The 20980-nt window shown below is 40.6% G+C and overlaps 2 protein-coding genes across 2 annotated transcripts; both read right to left on the bottom strand.

The window, feature by feature from the left end:
- Nucleotides 1-12465: 12465 nt before the first annotated feature.
- Nucleotides 12466-12774, bottom strand: LOC141632043 (uncharacterized). Its single transcript, XM_074444632.1, has one exon. The coding sequence runs from the start codon at nucleotides 12772-12774 to the stop codon at nucleotides 12466-12468; it is 309 nt and encodes a 102-aa protein (XP_074300733.1).
- A 63-nt stretch (nucleotides 12775-12837) lies between these two features.
- LOC141632042 (uncharacterized) lies at nucleotides 12838-14070 on the bottom strand. The gene is made up of 2 exons (XM_074444631.1): nucleotides 13162-14070; nucleotides 12838-13116 (listed from the first exon to the last, which is right to left on the bottom strand). Exons 1-2 carry the CDS (start codon nucleotides 14068-14070, stop codon nucleotides 12838-12840), a joined length of 1188 nt encoding a protein of 395 aa, XP_074300732.1.
- Between the last annotated feature and the right edge of the window lie 6910 nt (nucleotides 14071-20980).

Raw genomic sequence — 20980 nt, 5'->3', positions numbered from 1 at the left:
TGCTTGTTGACTGCTTGCAGAGGGAATTTTTAGAACTTTTGTGTCTTCTTCTCTCTGAAATTTATGGTTATGATTTCTCTCCCTTTGAAATGAATGGGAATGGCTATATTTATAGAGTTTTAATTCTCCTTGGTGGACTTTGACATTCACAGGCCCATTTATGGGTTTATTAGTGAACTTGGCCCAAATTTGATCTTTTTCGGTTTAATGATCCGGATAACCCATTTTGTAATCCGAGTCGACCCGTAATTCATTAATCGGGGCAAATTAATTAAATCGAGCTAAAATTTAGTATTAACTCAGATTTATTAATTTATTCAATTTATTCGGCACATTAATAAATTTTCTATGCCTACAAATTGCCCCCTCGAGACCTTGTCACGTGCACTTTTTAGTGTATTGACGTGGCAGAGTCTCGATTCATTTTGGCTTTAACTTGAAAGTCGATGATGAGCACACTAACTTCTCGTAAAGGTAGCTTTTTTTATGCCACCCTCTTATTTTTAGACTTGGCGGTTGACATATTTTTTTGTTTGACTTGAAAGTCAAGGCGTACCCAAACTTGTCGTAAGGACGACTCTGTAGGGAAATATCCGTAAAATTCCCATAAATTTTAGGACTATAACGTAGATTTATCATGTGATTATTGTCATAAAACTTAAATACAAGAGAAACGATAAAGGTAAATAATCAACCTCGGGTCCTAGTGCAATTCGGCAAAATGAACAGAAATCAACGTAGATTTCCTCCTAATTGTTGCACCCAAGACCGTCTGAGAATATGCCCTTGTGCTAGAATGTATTCTCTAATTGCCTTGCAATATTGAGAGAATTTGTTGTGAGTTTTACGAGATGTGAGATCTAGGTTTTAGAGGAAATTTTTCCAAAACCCTAGTTTTTGTTTCAAATGAATCAGTTAGGGCAAAAGGAGAGAGGCTCTCTCCTTTTGTCTTGTTCGGCCAAACCGAGAGCCCAGGGGAGGGAGTGGGCTTTCACTTCCTCCTTATTTTAACTCGTAGTCCAGCTCGAAATTACTAAAATGTATATGACGGGTTTTCAATTATAAATCGTCATTGGTTATCGGTTATTAACGTATCAACTGGTAACATGACTCAGTTAATATATTAATACACGTCCGACAAAGACAATATTGTATAATTAAATAAATTCAATATACATTAATTGAATATAAATCGTTTATATTCAATTTCTGAATTTCGCTTAATTCATATTAGGCATTATTATTTAATCCGTATTAAATAATTATCTCAACATCGCGTTTGACTAATTACTAGTCAATAACCCGACTAATCGCTTAGTCAACTTTGGCATCAACATGATTGTATTTTCATACCGTCACATCTCTCAAACGTATCCTATAGGTGTGACTTTTAGGGACAGTTGATCACCGCCATCTGTATGACAATAACGTCAAACTTATCTAGCAAGCCAACCGTTATTGATAAACGTGGACCAACTGATTATAATACAAAAGTATACCCTTTGATCCTTTTGGAGATTTATAAGTCCTTGCACTAACTGTAAAGGACACCAGCCCCAACAAGCTCCCACTTGTCCGTACAAGTGTATGTGCAATGACGTTATCCGCACTAAGCGGAGGACACAGCTCAACAAACTCCCACTTGTCCGTACAAGTGTATGTGCGATAACCGATTCTCATATTCATTTAAAATTTCTCCCACTCAATGTAAAACAATTTGCAGATCTGGATCCGCAAAGGTTGTATTTTACAATCGATCTGTATCAAGAGTGGTTTCCCCGACTAGAGTATAACTCAACTGATAAAACGAATTCGTATTCGAGCATGGCCATGCATTTCGATTCTGACTCCTCGAGTGGCCCGAGAAATATCGAGTACGATAAAGGCTGAATATTTCCTTCAACTCGACTCCTTCCGATCTAAGCACAACATGAAATGACCCAGAAAAAATCTACTTGGCCCCCAGTTACGGATGACCGTGAGAAAGAAACCAAAGTCACCCAAAATCTGCCTTAGTCTCAAGAGACAGTCGATAGTCAAAAGAATCGACTCTTAGGATCACCATGGAGGTCCTATCCACGACCGGGCACCGAATGTTATAAAACATTTAGGACTCCACGTCGATGTCACAATTGTGTCCTACGAGATATCCGTATAAATCGCCTCTGTGATTGGTCAGTCAACCTTTTGACTTATGGCTCGTTGAACCCACCATCAACCAATGTCACAAAATAATTGCCTTGAGTTATCAGCTCACGTGGGCAATTAAGGACCAAAAATATAATGTTTGTTCAGTTCACTTTGTGGTGTTCAAAATTGTCGTACAAAACCACATGAAAAACAAAATATATAAATATCAAAACGATGATGTCGTATATAGTACATAAGAGAATGAATCTAATCCATAAAAGAGTACTACAACTCAGGAACACGTTTAATTCCCATGGACTTAACATGCCCTTCATGCTTATCTTGTCGTAATGGTTTAGTGAGAGGATCTGCTATATTATCATCTGTAGCAATCTTTTCTATCACTACTTCCTTTTGCTCCACGTAATCTCGGATTAGATGAGCTTTCCGTTGTACATGTCTAGACTTGTTGCTAGACTTGGGCTCCTTAGCCTGGAAGATGGCACCTCTATTGTCGCAATAGATAGTGATCGGGTCATTCGAACTAGGCACTACAGATAGTCCTTGTAAGAATTGACGCATCCATATCGCTTCCTTTGCAGCTTCAGACGCGACATAGTACTCGGACTCGGTCGTAGAATCTTTGTAACACTTTGTTTGGAACTCTTCCGGTGACTGCAGGCGCCATTAAGAGTAAAAACGAATCGGGACCGAGATTTTGAGTCATCTCGATCCGTTTGGAAGCTAGCATCTGCGTAATCGGTTGCGCATAGCTTTTGATCGCCTCCATAAGTCAATGCCCAATCTTTAGTCCTCCGTAGGTACTTAAGAATGTTCTTGTGACCATCAATGTGATTCACCGGATCTTTGTTGGAATCGACTTGTCATACTCAATGCATATGCCACGCGGGACGTGTGCATATCATGGCATACATGATCGATCCTATAGCCGAGGCATAAGGAATCCGTGTCATGCGCTCTTTCTCTTCCGGTGTCTCTGGTGCCGAGACTTACTCAAATGCACCCCCTGGAGCCATAGGAAGGAACCCCTTTTTGGAGTTAGTCATCTTTGAATCTCTCTAGGATCTTGTCTATGTAAGACTCTGGCGAGAGATAACATCCAACGTGATCTATCTCGATAGATACGGATGCCCATAATTCTTTGTGCCTCACCCAGATCTTTCATCCGGAAATGGTTCTTCAACCATACTTTTACCGAAGTTAAGAGAGGTATGTCATTCCCAATCAGAGTATGTCGTCAACATACAATATTAGGAAGACAATCTTGCTCCCACTCGACTTGATATATAGACATGGTTCCTCGACCGATCGAGTAAATCCATTTTCTTTTATCACTTGATCGAAGCGATGATTCCAACTCCGAGATGCTTGCTTAAGTCCATAAATGGAACGCTTAAGCTTGCACACTTTCTTAGGATGTTCAGGATCGATGAAACCTTCGGGTTGTACCATGTACAACTCTTCCTCCAAATAACCGTTTAAGAAGGCGGTTTTCACATCCATCTGCCAAATTTCATAGTCATGAAAAGCGGCAATCGCTAAGATAATCCGAATGGAACGCAGCATGACTACGGGTGCAAAAATTTCATCGTAGTGCAAACCTGGCACTTGGGTGAAACCTTTAGCAACTAGTCGTGCTTTATAGATATCTTGTTGACCTTCCACTGAATGCTTTATCTTGTAAAGCCATTTGCATTGAAGGGGACGAACCTTAGTGGGTAAGTCAACAAGATCCCATACGTTGTTCTCATACATGGAGTCCATCTCGGATTGCATGGCCTCAAGCCATAGCTTTGAGTCAGAACTAGTCATGGCACCTTTATAGGTTGCGGGTTCACTACTCGTTAAGAGTAAAATGTCATCTATGTCATGTTCCTCGACCATACCAATGTAACTGTCCGGAGGAATAGAGACTCTTCCCGACCTCCTAGGTTCCTCAGGAATATTCACCGCAGTCGGGATTGAAGGAATTGGTTCCTCCAATGGTTGCTCGGTATTTGGTTCTGGAATCTCCGACAGGTCGAAGGTTCTATCACTCTTTGCATTCTTGAGAAATTCCTTCTCTAAGAATATCGCACTAGCCGCAACAAAAACACGTTGTTCGGTTGGCGAATAAAAGTAATGACCAAGTGCTCCTTTAGGATAACCTATAAAGTATGTCTTGACCGATCGCGGGCCGAGCTTATCCTCGTGTCTCCACTTGACATAAGCCTCGCAGCCCCAAACCCGTATAAAGGACAAGTTAGGGACCGTTCCCTTCCATAGTTCATATGGAGTCTTGTCAACAGCTTTAGACGGACTTCGGTTAAGTATTAGAGCGGTGAGAAGAGCATAACCCCACAATGAGTGCAGCAACACGGTGTGACTCATCATGGATCGAACCATATCGAGTAGTGTTCGATTTCTCCGTTCGGACACACCATTCAACTGAGGTGTTCCAGGTGGAGTTAACTGTAGGGGAATCCCACAGTACTTAAGGTGTTGATCAAACTCGTAAGAAAGATACTCGCCACCACGGTCTTAGCGCAGTGTTTTAATATTTCTACCCAGTAGGTTCTGTACCCGATTCTGGTATTCCTTGAATTTATCAAAGGATTCACTTTTGTGCTTCATTAAGTAGACATAGCCATATCTACTTAAATCGTCCGTGAAAGTGATGAAATACCTATAGCCTTCTCGTGCGGTGATTGACTTAGGCCCACACACATCCGTATGTATGAGTCATAATAGGTCAGCAGCGCGCATTCCAACACCTTTGAAGGAAATTCGAGTCATATTACCGATGAGACATGATTCACACGTGCCAAATGATTGAAAATCAAAGGCCGAGATAGCTCCATTCTTTATGAGCTGTTTTACGCGTTTCTCATTAATGTGTCCCATACGGCAGTGCTATAGATATGTTTGATCTTTGTCACCGACCTTTAACTTCTTATTCATTACGTGCAATATTTCGGTGGTCTGATCTAAAACATAAATTCCGTTCATGGAGACTGCCTTGCCATAAATCATATCGTGTAATGAGAAAATGCAAGAATTATTCTCTATTACAAATGAAAAACCAAGTTTGTCAAGTGCAGAAACTGAATTAATGTTTTTAGAAAGACTGGGTACATAATAGCAGTTATGTAAAAATAACTCAAATCCGCTAGGAAGCTGGATCACGTATGTTCCCCTCGAGACGACAGCCGCTCGTGCTCCATTCCCGACACGCAGGTCCACCTCACCCTTTACGAGGGGTTCGATGTTTCGGAGCCCCTGCACATGATTACACAGATGAGAACCACAACCAGTATCTAGTACCCAAGTTCCGTAACTTGCGTGGTTAATCTCAATCATATGAATAAAAGTAGAAGAGGAAGAAGACATACCAACAGGTTTAACGCGACCTGCTTTTATGTCCTCATGATAAACAGGACATGTACGCCTCCAATGCCCAGTCTTGTGGCAGTGATGGCATTCCATGTTTTCGGTCTTGCTCTTTGCCGCGCTTGATGAGTTGCTCGACTCACCAGGCCCACTCTTACCTGATCCCGACTTCTTAAACTTCGGTTTGCCTACCGCTAGGTCGGCCTGAGCTTTGCCCTTATCCTTGCCCTTGTTTGACACAATGAGAACATCCTGTTTCAGGCTCCCACTGAACTTCATGTCCTTCTCGGTCTGTACGAGAAGGGAGTGCAGTTCATGGGGACTTTTCTTCAAATCATTAATATAGTAATTCGCTCTAAAGAGCGCAAAACCATCGTGGAGTGAATGAAGCATGCGGTCAATCACAATGTTCTCGCTGATTTTACAATCAAGCGCCTCCAGTCTCTCGACATTCTCAATCATGCTGAGAATGTGTGGGCTAACCGGTTGGCCCTTCTGGAGTCTCACATCAAAGAAGCGAGTGGTATGCTCATAGGTCACGATTCTCGGTGCTTTCGAGAATTCCTTAGTGAGCGTGGTGAAAATCTTGTTTGCACCTTGGGCTATGAAGCGTTTCTGCAAATTGGATTCCATTGCAAAAATGAGTACGTTTTTAATCGCACCCGCTTCCATGACGAATTCGCTATACTTGGAGACTTCGTTAACTCGAGCCGTGGGGCACAGGGGGCTGGCGGGAGGGCTCGATCGGATACTTGAGCTTCCGTCGGCGGTGGGAGCATTCCGTAATGCCGCCTTCCATTCCGTGAAGTTTGATCCATCATTCTTGGTCTAGTAGGTGATTCATCGATTCATAAAGATCCAGAAGCCAGGACTCACGGTCCAATGTGGCACTTGGCATTGGGTCATCGAGGATGCCGGCCATTATGTTATTAGCGAGTTTAAAAAACGTGATACGCTGAAAAAGAAAGAAAAACAAAAACGAAATAAGCAACTCATCGAGGTGATTTAAGTCTATTTAAAATTCATTTTAATTGTGTAGACTCATTGCACTTGCATAATTGATCTCCCTCAAGAATAATACAAGTGATCCCAAGACTCAATTTCCGTAAATTGATAAGCCAACTGTTTAGCTAGTTCTTCCGTAAAAACTCTTGGTCGATAGATTTTCGTAAATCCTATCTATAGTCCACCATAATCACAGGATCGTACGAGTGACCATAGTGTTGAGATAAAATAAGTCAATCAGTTCCAACTTACCCGACGTAGAAGGGGTCATATTATGCCTACCGACGAAGAACGGATTCATTGGAGTTTGACCTATAAAGACTATTCTCAATTTTTGGTTATACGAGGAAGATCCCATCAACTTAGTTTTAATTCATTTTAAGTGAACAAATAACTAGCATTACGTGAATGAATTAACTTAGGTGATGGCTTAAAAGATCGTGTGACATAAGAATGTCATAGAAAACTAACGCGTGACCTCTATATGAGTCAGTTTTCATGCAATTATTAGGTGGTTTGGTTTTTAGGCGAAAAATGATGCAATCTATCGTTACGATAAAATAAATAAAAGAATGCAAAAACGTAAATAAAAATTCCTAGTGTGGCCTATCCTAGTAAAAAGAACATAATACAACTTTGGAATCCACCGTTGGACCCGAGAAGCTTGTCTTGATGTTCCATCTTTGTTCATGCAGCGGGAGTGAGCATCCGATCTCCATCTTTGGTCTTCTCAAAATTACAATTAAAATTTACAAAATATAAACCTATTTACATTCTAAATAAAAACTGTAATTACAAGTGAAAAATCCAAAACGGAGATGCGAGATCTCAGAATACAACCAAGACCGTGTTCCATCATTACGGTAACACGTTCTACTAAGGCCACACTAAGTTACAACTGTTTGTAAATAAAATAAATACGTAATTAAAAGCATTCAAGGCATTCAACAATAACTATAAATAAAATGCATCAACTAAAACAAATTTATTCGTGACATAATTCCGTAATTATGTTAAATTTATCCAAACCACCTTTTAACGATTAAAATTATGTGACAAAACTGCTTCTATCAACTTAATTTTAATCCATTACAATCCGTTACTTTAAATTCGCTTTAAAATAACTATATGGTACGTGAGTGAACCGTTTCACTATCAAGCGAGTGTACAACATCCGTATGATGTACATATTATGGCCAAAAGAAAATTTAAAACAAAAGAAATAAATTTTACACGCTGCCAGAACTAAAATTCCTCGATCGAGACACTAGAGTCCTCGGTCGAAGAACAAAACTCGATCGTCGAATCGCTAGTCGATCGAGAGGTGTGCTAAACGAGGAAGTGCTCGATCGGCGAAGCGGTGGTCGATCGAGGACTTAATATCGCAACAACTGTTCGATCGAGTACGAGGGCTTCTCGATCGGCGATCAATGTGGTTTAAAGGTGGTCGATCGAGTAAAGCAAGAACTCGATCGAGCAAAAACAAGACAGAAAATCTCTGAAAACTTAAAACCCTCGTGAAACATTTGTCAAAACAAAACCAATGGTGATTTTGATCTAAAACGTATAAAATCAAAACAACAAATTTGACAAATCCTTAACATATTGCTATAATTTCCGTATAAAATAACAATATGCAAAACCGAATTGAAAACAAAAACAGCCGTGTAAAAAGCCGCACGGTTTTCAATGCACAAAATCATCATTTCAAGATCGTTTAATGAAAAACAACATGAAAAATTTACGTGGCCTCGCTCTGATACCACTTGTAGGGAAATATCCGTAAAATTCCCATAAATTTTAGGACTATAACGTAGATTTAGCATGTGATTATTGTCATAAAACATAAATACAAGAGAAACGATAAAGGTAAAGAATCAACCTCGGGTCCTAGTGGAATTCGGCAAAATGAACAGAAATCAACGTAGATTTCCTCCTAATTGTTGCACCTAAGACCGTCTGAGAATATGCCCTTGTGCTAGAATGTATTCTCTAATTGCCTTGCAATATTGAGAGAATTTGTTTTGAGTTTTACGAGATGTGAGATCTAGGTTTCAGAGGAAATTTTTCCAAAACCCTAGTTTTTGTTTCAAATGAATCAGTTAGGGCAAAAGGAGAGAGGCTCTCTCCTTTTGTCTTGTTCGGCCAAACCGAGAGCCCAGGGGAGGGAGTGGGCTTTCACTTCCTCCTTATTTTAACTCGTAGTCCAGCTCGAAATTACTAAAATGTATATGACGGGTTTTCAATTATAAATCGTCATTGGTTATCGGTTATTAACGTATCAACTGGTAACATGACTCAGTTAATATATTAATACACGTCCGACAAAGACAATATTGTATAATTAAATAAATTCAATATACATTAATTGAATATAAATCGTTTATATTCAATTTACGAATTAACTGCTTAATTCATATTAGGCATTATTATTTAATCCGTATTAAATAATTATCTCAACATCGCGTTTGACTAATTACTAGTCAATAACTCCGACTAACTGCTTAGTCAACTTTGGCATCAACATGACTGTATTTTCATACCGTCACATCTCTCAAACGTGTCCTATAGGTGTGACTTTTAGGGACCAGTTGATCACCGCCATCTGTATGACAATAACGTCAAACTTATCTAGCAAGCCAACCGTTATTGATAAACGTGGACCAACTGATTATAATACAAAAGTATACCCTTTGATCCTTTTGGAGATTTATAAGTCCTTGCACTAACTGTAAAGGACATCAACCCCAACAGACTCATCTTTTTAAATGTCACTCTATCATTATTTGATTTGACGAGCGATTTTTTCTTTGACTTGAAAGTCGTGCGTACTTAAACTTGGCGTAAAGGTAGCCTTTTTTTGACGTCACCCTGTCATTTTTAGATTTGGCGGATGACTATTATTTGACTTGAAAGTCGACGAGTATCTTTAATTATGGTAACGGAAACTCAATATTTTATTGATGTCACCGTGTCCTAACTGACTTGCCCATAGGATTTAAGTGTCCATTTTTTTTTGAAAAGCAAATTAAGTACAAGTCACCCAAAATTTATCCGTATTGGCCCATTAGGAAACAAATTCCATCAAGTGAGTGTTTCCTTATTTATGTTGCTCTCTAACTTAGGCCACAAGTCAGAAGTAGGGTTTAGGGTCATCCCATATATATATATATATATATATATATATATATATATATATATATATATATATATATATATATATATATATATATATATATATATATATATATATATATATATATATATATATATATATATATATAAGATATTAAGCAACCCTACTCTTCTTTTCTATGGAGTATCCCTTGCAGCCCTGAGTTTTGAACAACGCAGACTTCACTTTGTGTTTTCATCTTTGTCCCTAGTCTACAAGTAACTTCCCTTTTTTTTTTTTAGTTTTCTTCTTTGTACTGCTTGAGTTTGGCCTAGTACGCACAATTCTCAGTCTTTTGATTTTGAAATATTATTACTGATATTCTCGACTGAATTTTTTAACGCAGGTATATTCATCTTGTTCTTCTCATCTTTCGTTTCGGCAACATCTTCTCGTCACTTAGATTAATATTGAAGGCTTGAATATTGGTTTATTTGTATTTGTGAATGTAAAATTCTCTCTTGTCTCAACAAACCTAATGATTTGTCTAATACTCTACAAATATAGAAATCTTGCAATATGTTCATTCACCTTCATGTCGTCTTTTTTTTTTAATGATAGTCTTCTGATGAACCAACTTATGCTTGTGTCACAATAACATAAAGGGCGAATTCAACTTTCCTTTCTTGGATTTGTGAATAAGCAGCATCATTCTCTTCGATCGATTTGTCTTAGTAACCGTAGCCTTTTCGGCTTAGTTTCATCGAGAAGTTCTCCACTCTGGCTTTGTGTAAATTTGAGCACAACTTTGATCAAGTTCACGTTGACCGCTTGACCCGAGTATCGCCGACTCAATTCTTTGTTTGTTCTGAACTGACTGGAATTTATTCTGCTTTTTTTTTTTATACAGCAACATGTAGCAAAATCGTCACAAGCTCTTACTTGAATAGTTGAATACTTGAATGTTGGTGGTCATTAGTGTTTATGAACACAAAACCCTCTTGGCTGAATCCTTTCTGTCAAATTCATGCTACATGAATCCCTTTTTTCAGGCTTAAATTTCTGTTTGGACTTTCAAAAATACTTGAATCTATCTAACTATGTGCGTAAACTTATTTATGATTCAAAGTCGGGCCGATTTACGGGAATTTTGTATAGCCCCTCGTTGCCTTGGACAATTTTTATGAGAATAAGGAGGTTGTAGTCGTAGAGCTGCGAAGATCCTCATTCCTTTTAATCACCTTGATACTTTTAATCACTTTGGCCTTGTATTATTGAGTGTTGATGAAGTCATTGACATAAAAACTCTCGAAATCCAATTTGACCTTTTCCTTTTTTGTTTGAATGCAGCCCAGTAGCCCACTCCATTTCTTTTCTACACAAAAAAAAATTGTGCTAGTCTTTTCAAGGTAATATCAACCTCAAGAATTTTCATCTTGATTTTATACGCATAACATATATTATACTCCTTTATGTGCATATTCTCCAACCCGTGGTTGTATGTTTGTTGGAAGTATGGTGTACAGGTTAAGTTTAGGCCGCACTCTACTTATCAACCCATGTGGAATCACTCCGGTCGGATCATTTTGACTCTCTTCAGTGTACCCGATCCGTCGACAGGTTGAAGACGTGGAAATTACTCTGGTCGGATCATTTCGATTCTCCTTCGGAGTTATCATGCAATGTACCTGATTCGTCGACTGCTTGAAGATGTGGAAATTACTCCGGTCGGATCATTTCGATTCTCCTTTGGAGTTATCATGCAATGTACCCGATTCGTCGACCACATGAAAATTTGGGACTCACTCCGGTCGGATCATTTCGATTCTCCATTGGAGTTATCATGCAATGTACCCGATTCGTCGACCGCATGAGGTGCAAGAGATAAGAGGCTGCGAGCTACTCCGAGTCATGTGATGTACCGACCCGTCGAGAGGAAGAGCAAAACGGCAAGCTACTCTCTTAGGAGATGTCATGTAATGTCATTTTTTGACTGCAAGAGGCTACGCAATGCATCAAGTTAATACATCAAGAGATTTGTCAACAACATGGGGAAGAAGACATACATCCCAGATTATTGCAACATGTTTTTGAGAAGTCTCTACGAGCAATGATGTACATTTCTCTAAAGCACAAAATTGTACTTAACAAGATCAAGACAACCTGGTTTAAAGAGACATGATTTTTTATTTGGAGGTGTGGCTGCGCTCAAGCTACATGTTCACTCAAACTGCCTACGTACCTGCAAAGCACAAAGTGTACTTCACAAGATCAAGCTAACGTGGTTTAAATATGGATGGTGTTTTTTCGGAGGCGTGGCTGCACTTGAGCTACATGTTCACGCAAGCTGCCTACGTACCTATAAAGCACGAAGCACTTTACAAGATCAAGCCGACGTAGTTCATAAAAGATGGAAGAATTTTTTTTTTTTTTTGGGTATGCAGTTTAACCTCTTGCTTAGGTGCTTTGGTGTGCAGTTTACGCTCTTGCTTAGGAGCCTTGGTGTGTAGTTTACGCTCTTGCTTAGGAGCCTTAATTGTTGAGCCTCAAGAATAGTAGCGCTTCAAGAAATTTTCGTTGATTGGACCAACACGCACACCGTCTTCATCAACAATATTATAAGCACCATTTGTGTAGACTTCTTGCACCACGTATGGGCCATCCCTCTTAGAGGTGAATTTACCTACTGGTTTGTGAGATGTGGTGATTAGCCTTCGTACAACAAGTACCAGTTCTCCCACTTGGAAAGAACGAGGGCGCACCTTTTTGTTGAATGCGCGTGACAACCTTGCTTGATAACATTGGAGCTTTTGTTGAGCCTCTAATCATTTTTCATCGAGAGCTTCCAACAATGCTAATAACAATTTGTCATTTTCGTCATCCGTGAGTCCCTCATGAATAGCAATGCGTAAGGAAGGGATCTGCAACTCCAAAGGCAACACGGCCTCCACTCTGAACACCAATGCATATGGGATTGCTTGAGTAGGTGTTTTGTATATGGTACGATATGCCCACAATGCTTCACCAATCCTTTCATGCCAATCTCGCTTTGACTTTGCTACTAATTTTCTCAACAAGTTGTAAAGGGTTTTATTGAAGGCTTTAGCCAACCCATTTGCAGAAGCATTGTACATGGATGACTTGTATTGTTTGAACTTGAATTTTTCTCCCAGACTTGTCATCAGATGGTTGAAGAATTATTTCCCATTTCCAGTTGTGATACGTTGAGGTACACCATATCTGTAGATGATTTGGGCTCGAATGAAGTCCACAACATTTTCTTTTTTCACTTCCCGTAGTGTAATGGCTTCTGCCCATTTTGAGAAGTAATCAGTGGCATCGAGGATATACTCGTGTCCATTTGAGGCCTTTGGAGTAAGAGGTCCCACAACATCAAGTCCCCAGGCTTCAAAGGGCCATGAAGAAACAGTAGGATGTAACGGCTCCGGCGGTTGGTGTATGAAGTTTGCGAAGAACTGACAAGGTTCACATTTTTTTGCGAAGTCCATTCAATCTTATACCATGGTTGGCCAGTAATACCCCATTCTCTTTACGCGATCATGAAGTTTAGGCCCAGATTGATGGGCGCCACAAATGCCAGAGTGAGCTTCATGCATTGCTTCAGCATCTTCGTCCTTGCTTAGACACCTCAACCATTGGCCCGAGAAAGAACGTCTGTAGAGAGTCCCTTTATAGTGAATGAACTTTAGAGCTCGTCGACGTATCTCTACCTTGTGTCTAGGATCATCAGGTAATTTTTGGTGGTCCAAGAAATCAATGATAGGTTGACGCCAATCATCTTCATCAGATGTGTAGACGCATATCATGTTGGTTGTGTCTAAATTTTTTTCCCCTTCAAGCAAAGATACTACCCAACGGTTGCAGACTAGGACTTGCATGGACTCTTCTGCCCCCAGTGCCAAAGTGGCTAAAAGATTAGCAAGCGCGTTAGCCAACCTATTGGAACTCCTTGGCACATGACCAACATGGATGTCGTCAAGTTGATTCGGCAGTTGTAATGCCCGTTGATGGTAGGGAATCAAGTCTTCCTTTTTCACTTCGTATTCACCAAGGACTTGGTTGACCACTAACTCTGAGTCTCTGTAGATGTCCATACCCCTGACGCCTATTTCAATCGCCATTTGAAGGCCGAGTATAAGAGCTTGGTATTCTGCCATATTATTTGTGCACAACTGAGTAAGTGTAAAGGCATATGGTATTAGATGATTTTGTGGAGTTACAAACACAACTCCAGCTCCAGCTCCATCTTGCCTTGCAGCACCATTAAAGTACATTTTCCATGGAGGTAGAACGTCCACGTAGAAAATTTCTTCTCCTGGGAGATCATTTGAAATTTCCCACTCTGTTAGCACTGGATGATCAGCAAAGAAGTCAGCGATAGCTTGACCTTTCACAGGCTTTTGAGGCATGAACACCAAGTCATACTACTTAAGTAACACTGCCCATTTCGCAAGTCTTCCAAACAAGACTGGTCTTGAGAGTATGTACTTGATTGGATCAGCTTTTGAGACCACGTGTATGGTATGCGCCTACATGTAGTGCCTCAACTTATGGATGGCGAACACCATAGCAAGACATATTTTTTCTATGGGAGAGTAATTTATTTCAGCTCCCACCAAGGTACGACTCAAGTAGTAGAGTGCTCTCTCCTTGCGATCTTCAATTTCTTGAGCACACATTTCCCCCAGCAAGTGTTCTTGTGCTGCGATGTAGAGGATGAGTGACTTTCCTGGAATTGGTGCCCCCAGCACTGGTGCACTAGCAAAGTACTTCTTGATGCTATCAAAATCATTTTTGCATTTTTCATCCCATTGGAATGGAGCATCCTTTTTCATAAAATGGCTGAATGGTTGGCAACGTCCTGCTAGGTTAGATATGAACCTTCGAATGTATGCCAAACGTCCCTGCAACCCGCACAACTTTTTAACGTCTTTGGTTCCGGCAATTTTGTTGATTGCTTTGATTTTTTTTTTGGTCAATTTCAATTCCTCTATGCCTAACCACAAACCCCAAGAACTTCCCAGATGTGACACCGAACGCACACTTGAGTGGATTCATCTTTAGTTGACATTTTCTAAGTCTTCAAAGACGGTTCGAAGGTCTTTGATATGGTCTTCTCTTTTCTTTGATTTGACAACCACGTCATCAACAAAACACTCTATTATTTTATGCAACATGTCATCAAAGATCTTTTGCATTGCGCGTTGGTACGTAGCGCCACTATTCTTCAATCCAAACGACATGACTATGTAGCAGAAGATCCCTTTTGGGGTTCGAAAACCTGTTGCTTCTTGATCTTCAGGTGCTATATATATTTGATTGTAACCAGAAGTACAATACATGAATGAGAGGGCTTCATGACCATTGGTTGCGTCAATCATCAACTCTGTGACTGGCAAAGGGAAGTCATCCTTCGGGCATGCATCATTAAGGTCTATAAAGTCGACACATATGCGCAATTGTCCATTATTCTTTCTGACTGGGACAATGTTCGCTATCCAGGAAGAATATTTGACTTCTCGAATGAAACCTGCTTCAATGAGTTTGTTGACTTCCTTTTCAATTTCAGGTACAAGCTCCGGCTTGAAATGACGTTGAGGTTGCTTTTTGGGACCGGTGCCTTTCTTGATTGCTAGACAATGAACTGCAATTTTTGGGCTGAGTCCAGGCATCTCTTTATAGCTCCAAGCGAAGACATCCTTGTACTCGACCAACAACTTGTAGTACTCCTCTTCTTCTTTAGTCAGCAGAGCACTAATATAAATGGGGCGAGGATCATCCGTAGTTCCCAATTTGATCTCCTTGAGTTCATCCACAGTCGATTGCCCCCGTCTTCAAGTGTTTCAGGGGCCTCATCCGCCTCAATTTCTTCATTCTCGTCAGGTATATCCTATACTGTGATGTGATATGATGACGTTGTAATTTCCAAGTCACTTGACTTCTTTGCATCACAGGGGCGCGAAGATGAAGGCACAAGCTCTTCAACATTCTTTTGTTGACTAGTAAGAACTAGTACGCGCCTCCTTGCTTTGAGTGGCTCATGTTGGATGATATCCACTACTTGCATACGCTTCATGAGAGATGGTATTGCGCTTCTCAAGTCATCGCTTACTCTTACTTACTCTTCATTTTGTGTTGCAGAAGTTGAGAGAGGACGACCCTCACCACTATTCTTCTTGGGAGCCCCTAGTCGACTGAAGACTGTTTTTGGTGGACCGCCCAAGCGTTCATGTATTGCGCCCTTCTTGTTTTTGCGCAACGAAGGTGTTGACACTTTGACTTTACTTTTTCCTTGATTGCCAAGCCTAGCAATGACACAAATGTGTTTGTTTGAAGCACTTGGTCTCCCTAGCCTTGTAAATATATAAGGACGACACTTCTCTGCAGGTGGACTTATTCGATCGAAGACTGCAGATGGATGCATCTTTTCCTCTCCCTCTTCATTTTCTTCGACCTCATCTACCGTGATATGCTGAGAAGACGCAGTAGCTCCTTTTCTACGAGCACCAATCTTCACAGGCGCAGGAGACTCATATCCGAGCCCGGCCCTGGTCACCATGAAGCTCCCATCTTGCTTGAACACTTCATGTTGCGCTTTGTTAAGACTGTACGGCTCAACTTCTATAACTTTGTCGAGATGAGTCGTATTTTTAAAGTCATATCCAGCCTTCGGAAGTAGCTTGTAAGCATTGGAATCAAATATCCCCTTGTTTTCCTCACTTGATGATTGACTGGATGAACAGACGAAACCATTCGAAGGAGGTCTCACAATATTCGTTTGAGATGAACTTGGTAGAGGTGTAACGACTTTGGCCACCCATTCCTACTTGAACACCAGACTTGACTTTTTTTCCTTAGGCTCTGTCTTTGGTGTTAGACACTCTGCAAAAGGACTCTCCCCATCTTTGCGGCGAGACTTCAGGATGTAGCGTAGTACTGGTGGTGTAGTTTTATGTGTCGTCTCTTGCTTCTTGGGTGATGCAACAGGAGTAGTTGTTTTGCTGGCCTTGTCTACAACTATCTTGACAACATTTTCCATAGCAGCACTTGCAGCTGCATCTTCTTTGATGATGTTGTTTTCCTATTTACCTCCTTTTCCTGTTGAAGAGATGGTGGTTGGTATGAACTCACTGGAAGTACAATTCTCTTCAAAGAATTTTGCATCAGCGAAGAAAGAGTCGACCTTAGAGAAAGGTTTGGCGTCTCCGTCTATTTTTCTTTCGCCACCACGATAATATTTCAAGCATTGATGGATTTTTGAGGCGACAACTCCATTCTCGTGCTTCCAAGGTCGCCCCATCAATAGTTTGAACGATGTCTTGCCATCCATGACATGGAACAATGTGTCGGAAGAAATATCACCTAAGGTAAGGTTCACACGGATCATGCCAACCGCGCGCTCCCCATTCAAGTTGAAACCATGAATCATTGTTTGACTACTGGAGAGTTCATCCATTGCGATCCCTAATTCGTTCATAGTGGCTTTTAGCATGAGATTGACTCCTGAGCCTCCGTCTATTAAGATGCATTTAACCTTTTGCCCCTGGATGTACCCAGACACATAAAGTGGCATGTTGTGAGGTTTGGATCCAAGAAGTAAATCCTCATCTGAAAAACTCAAGGCTGCATTGCAGGAAACACATCCAGTTAATTGCTCAGGAGGCTCAATTTTTCTTTCATCTTGCCCGCATACAACTCGGGCTTCTCAAGTCCTTGAATTATCAGCTGACGCTTCTCTTTAGGTAGATGAAAGATTTTCTTCCATCCTATGTTTGTAGGAAGGGCGTCAAGAGCAACCACTATTTCGTTCTTCTTTTCAGAATGCAACTGTTGTGGCAATACCGCATCATCTGGGCCTCCTTCCACTATCTTCTTTTTATCATCACCACCTTCTGTAGCTAAGACGGCGCACATGGTAACCTTGTTTAAGAAGTCTTGTGGGAAGAATTCTTTTAAGGTGACAGGACTTGGTGGTTCTTGCTCAAGCATATCGATAGGCAAGAAATTTTAGACTTTTTCTTTCCCTTCGTCTTGCGAGGTTTTGTCTTCTTTGATTGTTTTCTTCGACGGTGAACAGGTTGCACTGTCTGCCTTGTTTGTTTCTTTGACTTCTTGCACGTAGCCAAAGTCCAACCTTCATCATCATCTTCATGCTTCTTTTCCTCATTCTTATCCCGATAAGGTAGTTTATCTTCCAATGACATTGGAGGTAACGACGGCATTGACCCTTGGATCCGTAATGCCACAGGCTCAAAACTTCCGAACTGCAACATATACACACACTGTCCTTGCCGTATAATTGGCTCGTCAGGTTGCTCCAGGACTACAGTAGTTTGATTTGTGGTTACTGTGTCATCCAAGTCAATAATGATCTTCCCTTCCTTAGAGAGCTGCATGATCTTCTCCTTGAGTGTTATACACTTTTCAATAGGATGACTCACCAGCCTATAATAACGACAGTAATTGGGATCGTTTGTCTTGTTTGCTTACACAGGGCGCTTTGACTCTGGAAATTTTATAACCTTATTTTCTAAGAGGTCATCAAGCATTCCAGACAGGTCAGAATCTGGGAATGGATAATTCTTAGCCTGCAACTCTTTCAATGTAGGCTTGTCTCATTGGTAGTTGTAAGAGAATAACTCTTTCTTCTTTTCATACTTAGGCTTTGATGAGATTTTCACAGGTGCACTGCTGGTTTCGACGACCATTGTTTCCTTCTTGGAGCCCTTGTCAGTTTTCCTGAACTCCTTCTTTTCACTTGCCGCCTTGGAGGCAGTTGGTCGAGCAGTACCATGTTCTTTGATTGTGATCTACATGTCATGGGCGCGGGTAGCCAGGTCTTTGAAGCTCTTCGGCATGATCCCTTTCAGGATGTAAAGAATGTCCCATTTCATCCCGTTGATGCACATTTCAACTGCTGACGCTTCACTTAAGCGGTCCTTGCATTCCAGACTCAGCGCACGCCACCTATTGATGTAATCGATGACAGGCTCATCTTGCCATTGAGTTGTCTTTGTCAATTCGCTCATGCTGATGACACGTCTGGTGCTGTAGAATCTGTTGAGGAATTCATCTTCCATGTGACCGCAACTGTCAATTGACTCAGAGTCCAGATCTGTGTACCAGTCGATTGCGATCCCTTTGAGCGAACGAACGAACTGCTTCACCAAACGATCACCTTCTGTTCCAACATTGTTGCATGTCTCGACGAAGTGGGCGATGTGTTCCTTTGGGTTCCCCTTCCCGTCGAACTGTTGAAATTTTGGAGGCTGATAGCCAGATGGCATGCGCAGACTGTCAATCCTCTTAGTGTAAGGCTTGATGTAGTATCCACTACTTTTCAAGCTATCATCTAACTGACACTTGATCATCTTGGCTATTAACTCATGTAGCTTCTCTTCAATGAAGTTGCTGATCTCATTGTGTGGCTTTTCCCTATCCTCGCCAACTTCTCTATCGCTATCAGCATCCTTGTCGGTGTCACCATGCTCGCTGTCGGCCTTCCTGTCACGGAGTGCCACCACCTCCTTTTGGAGCTCATCAATTTTTTTGTTCTTTTCATCATTCTCCTTCATCATCTTTTCAAGGAGTTCATTCATTTTCTGTATTCGATCCTCAAGCGTATCGCCACTTATCACCATGATTGAAGTGACGCTAGGAGTTGATGTTTCTTTCTTCTTTGGCGACGCCTTGGATTTGCAAGGGAAAACCTTTTTGTCAACCTTAACACTTCTAACCTCCTCGCGTAAAGGGGAAGAGGCAGCTAGGAGAGCTATAGCGGCTGCAACTATGGAGAAGATAGAGATCTTGCGCGGCCTAGTTGGGACGTGTGCAGAGCGTAGACTTGCAGCAGCAGCATTGACAACAGCCTTCTTCGCCATTCTTCCTGTGGAGATGCCAACTGACTGCGTAACAGAGGATGTAGCAACAATGGGAGTACCCTCGAGGACAGCTGCGTAGGTCTTCTTGGAATTGGAGGAGATGCTTTGCTTGGTAGACATCTTCTTGTTTTGGTAGACTTGAATAAAACAGCAATATAGATGAGAGGTACAGATGTTTCACATCGGGTTCACCAAAATTTGTAATAGCAAATTTTGTATCGCAAAATAAATTTAATACAAAATAGGAAACAAATGAATTTTTATTAATATCAGAAAATTTAAGTGTACAATCTCTAATGTATCCTCTGATTCTAAATGCCGTAGTAGATTACGTAAACGCTGTCTGTAGTATAGGCGCGAACGTTGTATTTGAATGACACCTGTAGAGGTGGTATGCACTCTGTAGGAGGTGTCGATTTGTATTCTTAAGAGGGTCACTGTGACTTGTTCTCTCTTGAATGTTGTAGCTTGAACTTGAATTTCTTGGGCAGACGGCACAGTTTTGGTGTGCTTGTTGACTGCTTGCAGAGGTGTCTTGCAGAGGGAATTTGTAGAACTTTTTTGTCTTCTTCTCTCTGAAATTTATGGTTATGATTTCTCTCCCTTTGAAATGAATGGGAATGGCTCTATTTATAGAGTTTTAATTCCCCTTGGTGGACTTTGACATTCACATGCCCATTTATGGGTTTATTAGTGAACTTGGCCCAAATTTGATCTTTTTCGGTTTATTAATCCGGATAATCCATTTTGTAATCCGAGTCGACCCGTATTTCATTTAATCGGGGCAAATTAATTAAATCGAGCTAAAATTTAGTATTAACTCAGATTTATTAATTTATTCAATTTATTCGGCACATTAATAAATTTTCTGTGCCTACAACTGTCAAGAATAGAGTGATTAACGACGATGATGTTGTCATTGACAATGAAGAGACTGTCAAGGATAAAGTGATTAACGATGATGATGTTGTACTTGACAATGATGACACTCCTAAGGATAAAGTGATCAACGATGATGATGTAGTCCTTGACAATGATGATACTTCCAAGGATAAAGTTATCAACGATGATGATGTTGTCCTTGACAAAGATCAGCTGAAGTTCATCACTGATACATGTACTCTTACTCCTCTTACAGAAATTCATAATTGGGTTTAAAGAGTTTAATATTCAAAGTACGTAAGAGGGGGAGGGGTGAATTCGTTACTATTATAAAAAATTTCAACTTGATATTTATTGAATTAAAGCAAGTTGATTAATGATATGAAGAACAAGTGGATACGTCAAATAAATCGATTCATTAAGAGTGTATCACGTTGTTAACAATAATTGCTGAATTGTAAGGCAACGGTTGATTTGATTGTTGTTTGTTTGTCTTAGCACAAGAGCTTAAGGTTAACGACCAAAAGCAACAGTATCCAGAACCGTTGTTAAATAA

Source organism: Silene latifolia, chromosome Y (genome assembly GCF_048544455.1).
Source record: "Silene latifolia isolate original U9 population chromosome Y, ASM4854445v1, whole genome shotgun sequence".
Taxonomy (NCBI): Eukaryota; Viridiplantae; Streptophyta; class Magnoliopsida; order Caryophyllales; family Caryophyllaceae; genus Silene; species Silene latifolia.
The sequence above is the reverse complement of the archived record's forward strand: the minus strand, read 5'-3'. Positions and strand labels throughout refer to the sequence as shown.

Bases quoted from the DNA above. Each gene is read 5' to 3' on its own strand.
- LOC141632043 (XM_074444632.1), bottom strand. From the start codon at position 12,774: ATGTACAATGCTTCTGCAAATGGGTTGGCTAAAGCCTTCAATAAAACC.
- LOC141632042 (XM_074444631.1), bottom strand. From the start codon at position 14,070: ATGCCTCAAAAGCCTGTGAAAGGTCAAGCTATCGCTGACTTCTTTGCT. The intron at 13,117-13,161 runs GTATAAGATTGA...GAACCTTGTCAG, and splicing joins GGTATTACTGGCCAACCATG to TTCTTCGCAAACTTCATACA.